The sequence below is a fragment of the Anarrhichthys ocellatus genome, unplaced genomic scaffold (genome assembly GCF_004355925.1).
Source record: "Anarrhichthys ocellatus isolate YVR2014 unplaced genomic scaffold, GSC_Weel_1.0 scaffold25, whole genome shotgun sequence".
In the NCBI taxonomy this organism is placed as follows: Eukaryota; Metazoa; Chordata; class Actinopteri; order Perciformes; family Anarhichadidae; genus Anarrhichthys; species Anarrhichthys ocellatus.
In genome coordinates this window covers 3,202,812-3,207,369 of record NW_022280055.1, presented here as the reverse complement: position 1 = coordinate 3,207,369, position 4,558 = coordinate 3,202,812, and the positions used below count along the sequence as shown (strand labels likewise).

Below are 4,558 nucleotides of genomic sequence, written 5' to 3'. Positions count from 1 at the left end.
TTAATTGGCAGGTGTCACCATATACATAACTCACACTTCATTAACAAGCTGTCGTTTAGCGATTATAATGTTTACCATGTTCAGTACCTTGTCTGGTGTGTTAGCGCCCGCTAACATGTGCTAAAAGGCCCTTTTCACTGCAGCCGTTTTGTCATGTCATAGCAGGGTAAACACAGGTGTAATTGATAAAGCTAATTATGGCCCTGTTCCATTTTGGTGAGGACCCTGTTATTGTGCATGCTGGCTCGCTGGATGACTGACACACTAAATAGAACGGGACCATAATTAATGTTATTAATACACATATGTTTACCCTCCAATTACATGTCAAAACGACTGAGAAGGGTCTATTAGCAGGGCCCAGAAAAAGACGCTCAGACAAAAACGAATCTAATCCATCTGCACAGGTCAGATTTCACACAGGAAATGGGTTTCTTTCTCTCTGCATTGATTCTTCTTTCTCTTTCACCTTCTCTTGTTATTTCCATCACTCCCACTTTTCTCCCTCCTTCACGTGGACAAATCAATGGACGGGAAATGAAAAAGGAAGCCGCGTTTCATTTCCAGCTATGAAGAAAAACACTCTGCAGAGTAGGAAAGAGTACAAATCAAATATTAGTTAGCAGCTGGGGTTTTTTTTGATTGAAAATAAAATGTATAGTTTCGACTGTGAGCGGAAAAAAACAAACCAAAAAAAATCATTAATATCCTGCTTGATTTCCTGTGAATTCACGTGCATATTACCTGTTGGTCCACATCACCAAAGGAAAACCAACAATAACAATCTACTATTTCACTAGTTTAGCTCACAGCTACACCCTGAAGATGAAGTCATTTGGCATTCTCACCAGAGCAGATGTCATTGAGTTCATTGATTTCTTCTTGAACTCTGAGTAGGAGGAGGTCCTGCCAGATTTCCTGCTGCTGCTCCTCAGCCTCCAACCCGAGCAGCTCCAGGTGATGATCCTTTAATCTCAGCAATGCACGGCCTCGTGAGAGAGAGGGGTTGGATTTCACAAATTCTAAAACTAAAAAGGTTGATTTAAGTTGAATGTAATGCGTTGAGTTGTACCTGATATGGCGTGCTTAATTATGGCTTTCTGCAGCGTGCCCATGTGCGTTGGGTGCTGGTCCTGCACCCACGCCAACACTTCTTCCACCGACCACGATGACACTCGCTTGGACAGTCCCATTACTCTGCAAACACATCAGCCGCTACACACTGAGAAGACAAAAGCAGGAAAGTTACACATAATATATTTTATAAGCAATTAATCAGTCAATTGTTTTTTTCAGTTGATTGAAAACATATCTGAAAAAAACAAAAAAGGTGTAGTCTGCTTGTTTTCACCCGGCAACAGTTCAGAATCCAAATATATTTAATTTGCATGATATAACATATAGCAAAGCAGGAAATCTTCAAATACTTGGCTCGGCTTAAATAATTATTTGTTTATCAAAGTTATTTTGCGATTTTCTGTCAAGATTTGCCAGAAAAAAAAAACCTGAATTTCAAAACCTTATTTCCCTGACGATTATGAACGGGAAAAGTGTTGCCGTGACTATTAAAGTTCACCCGAGCAGGATCTGAGCAGAGTATTTCAGCCGTCATGACTGTGAACGTGCGCGCCTCCCTCCCTCAGGACAACGTTTGTCTGTGGAAGACCCCCCAAATGTGAGGGAATGTCATTTTCTCTTGATATTTGGCGCTTTGGATTAAATATCCTTCTCATATGCCCCGTCACCTACTTGCTCAGAATAAGCCTGTTTTCTAGTGATTCATTCAACAACCCCCGGAAAACATGATGACAAATAGCTGGTTAACAGCAAGGTGAAAACTCCAACACCTTTAAGGTCAACAAAAAGTTCTGCTGTTCTCAAAAGAAAAAGTTTCTCCTTTGCCTCGGGTTCTTTTGGCTTCCCTCCCAGCCATCTATCCTCCTGGGCTGCACTGCCATAGGGCGAAAACTGCTAAACTGTTGTTGTGACCTTTTCAGCAGGCCAGTCTAGTTATTGGGGTATAAATATAGGAATGTAATTTCCTGTATTAATTAAGGGGGGGCGGGGGCGGGGCAGTAACGAGGTCCCAGCGGAGTAATTGATATACAGAGAGTTAAGACCTTTGCACTGGAAGAGTGGAAACTTCCCTTCAGAGTCGGAGTGAGTTGAGGATGAAGAAAAAAAATCTCACTGCTGTCTATAACGTTGGTTTTATGACTATAAGACTCCAACACTAAGCTCCAATGGGTCTATATCTGCAGGGGAATATAGTGGCCGTATATCTAGCTTGTCTTATTTGCTCTGAACCATTGCATTCACATCCACACTGCCCACTTACAACTGAACCAGGACTTGTGAACAAAAGCAATTTACAGCAACAAGCAGGGTGGCAAATTGGCTTTTCTGTACCAACTGAAACCAACAAAATATAGATAGTATTACATATATAGAAATGTTTAAGCACATTCAAGAGCTGGACCGAAGTGCTTCACACCTCGTACTATCTGTTAGTGCCTCTATAGTCTGACCGTTTTATTAAGCTTCAGGGTAGCCAAAGTTGATGTGAATGTGTGGGCAGTTATGTTGGTTTTACTTGGCAACTTGATTTAATACAACAACGGGAACTGTGTCGTAAGTGCAATGCAGAGGAGTGGTCACAGAACGAAAGAAACTAGAGATGTGTGTCTGAACAGAAAGCAGACACACATCTCCTCAATATCACTGTGGGAGCTACAAAAAGGCTTTTTTAACCCCCTCTGTGCGTGAATGTTTTATATCCCACCTGGGGACAGAGGGGGAATCATAGCCTTCAGCGTGGCATTCCCCTTCATTTATGGGTAATTTGATTGATTTTTTTCTACATGGATGGCAATACAATGCCTACGGATAGCAAAACAGTACCTTCTCTGATACCTTGGGTGAGGAATACAAACATTTGTCTCCACAAAAAACCCTTTCCATCAAAAAGAAAATGCCAAACTTCTCCAAAGAATCACAAGCTGCCACACAACGTAGCTGACATAAAACATCTGAAAATTGGGGAAATTAAGACCAGGAAACTTCTGAACAGAGACAAAGTGAAGGACCACCTGAGTTCATGTCAGATTATTCTCACGCGGTACAATGAACAAAACTGGACCAAATCATCTACAAGGACACATATTCAAGTTGCAGGTTGAGGTCATCCTTCTTACACACCAAGGTGTAATCCTACCATCTTGTGGTGCCTTGCAGAATTACTTCATCTCTTGAACTACAGCCTGAGAATTGTCCAGTAGGAGCTGTTAAATGGTCCAACTTTCAGCTCTCTAATCTGCAGCCTTTCTCCACTTGGAATGATGTAATCTGGCCTCGATGCATTCTTTCTGCAGTGGTAGGAGGCTTGGATACATTTTATGTTCGTCATTCTTATGCCTTTAGCAAATGACAAAACAGGAAACTAACGTGACATCTACCGTTTACGAATGTGTTAAGAGTTTTGCAGACTAAAACATCGTATACATCCAGCATACATCTCTTTATTGCCTTACAGTCACACTCTGCAATGCCGTGTTAAACTGTGATGTAACTCAGCCAGAAACTAAGTGGTTGTAAATGTTGAGATTTAGACTAAATAAGGCATGTTTTTGTAAACAGAAGTGCCGAATTGAAGCCGTGCCTCTCAAACGTCTTTTCTGCAGGTGTGTACCAGTTCCGGGTATGTTAACCATATTAACAATATCAAAAATATGAATAGAATTTGGTGTACAACAGCTGCTTGTAAATAACACCAAACATCCATAACAGACTTTAGGTCAGACAAAGCACTGACTTATTACCAATTTATGAGAGTTTTTGGTGAGTATAAGTTATATTTACCTACGGTCCTCCTGTACCTGTTGAGAAATGTTACACGTTCCATTTCCTGGCCCCGCCCACGGGCGCGCGCTCGACACCTCCTTCTTCTGCACTCACGTGCACAGTTACTCGTGATCCCTTCAAGTGCTGTCAGAAATATCGCAATCTGTATGATATGTACTTATTAACTTAACAGACTGAACAAGTCACACGAGATAATTATTGGTCATTCTTATGATGTAATCATAGGACAAAAAAATGACATATAGTTTTGCTAGAGAGCTATGCCACAAGTTTTATTTGTAGGTCATGAGCATCTTTACGACTGTTACTGACTACTGTAATATGTTTGACTTGTCCTATTGTTTTGTTATTTGTTTTTGGCCTGTATACCCAACTCTACCGGAAACGCAGTATTGATACTGAATGGATTGTATTGTCATATAAACAAAAATTGCATTGAAAATCTTGAATCTCAGGCTTCCGCTAACAATGCTCAAACTTATTTTCAAAAAGAAAAAAAACGCAAGAAAAAGTGTGAACCTCAGACATTAGACAGTGAACAAGTTAAAATCAAGCGATAAAATATGATATTTGTAAAATATAAAATGAAAAAAGAAAAAAATTGAAATATATATGTGGTAGACAGGTGTACAGTAATTGCAAAGTGCAAAGTGTGTGTGTGTGTGTGTGTGTGTGTGTGTGTGTGTGTGTGTGTGTG

At 40.5% G+C, this 4,558-nt stretch overlaps 1 protein-coding gene across 1 annotated transcript; it reads right to left on the bottom strand.

Annotated features, from left to right (window-relative positions):
• Nucleotides 1–272: 272 nt before the first annotated feature.
• Nucleotides 273–3,928, bottom strand: LOC116391291 (sterile alpha motif domain-containing protein 12-like). Its single transcript, XM_031861734.1, has 4 exons — nt 3,859–3,928; nt 1,073–1,222; nt 849–989; nt 273–584 (listed from the first exon to the last, which is right to left on the bottom strand). The coding sequence occupies exons 2-4, from the start codon at nt 1,191–1,193 to the stop codon at nt 568–570; spliced, it is 279 nt and encodes a 92-aa protein (XP_031717594.1). The 5' UTR covers nt 1,194–1,222; nt 3,859–3,928; the 3' UTR covers nt 273–567.
• Between the last annotated feature and the right edge of the window lie 630 nt (nt 3,929–4,558).

Excerpts from the sequence above, each read along its gene's own strand:
- LOC116391291 (XM_031861734.1), bottom strand. The coding sequence starts at position 1,193 with ATGGGACTGTCCAAGCGAGTGTCATCGTGGTCGGTGGAAGAAGTGTTG. Across the intron at positions 990-1,072 it reads AATTAAGCACGCCATATCAG|GCCGTGCATTGCTGAGATTA; the intron begins GTACAACTCAAC and ends CTCTCTCACGAG.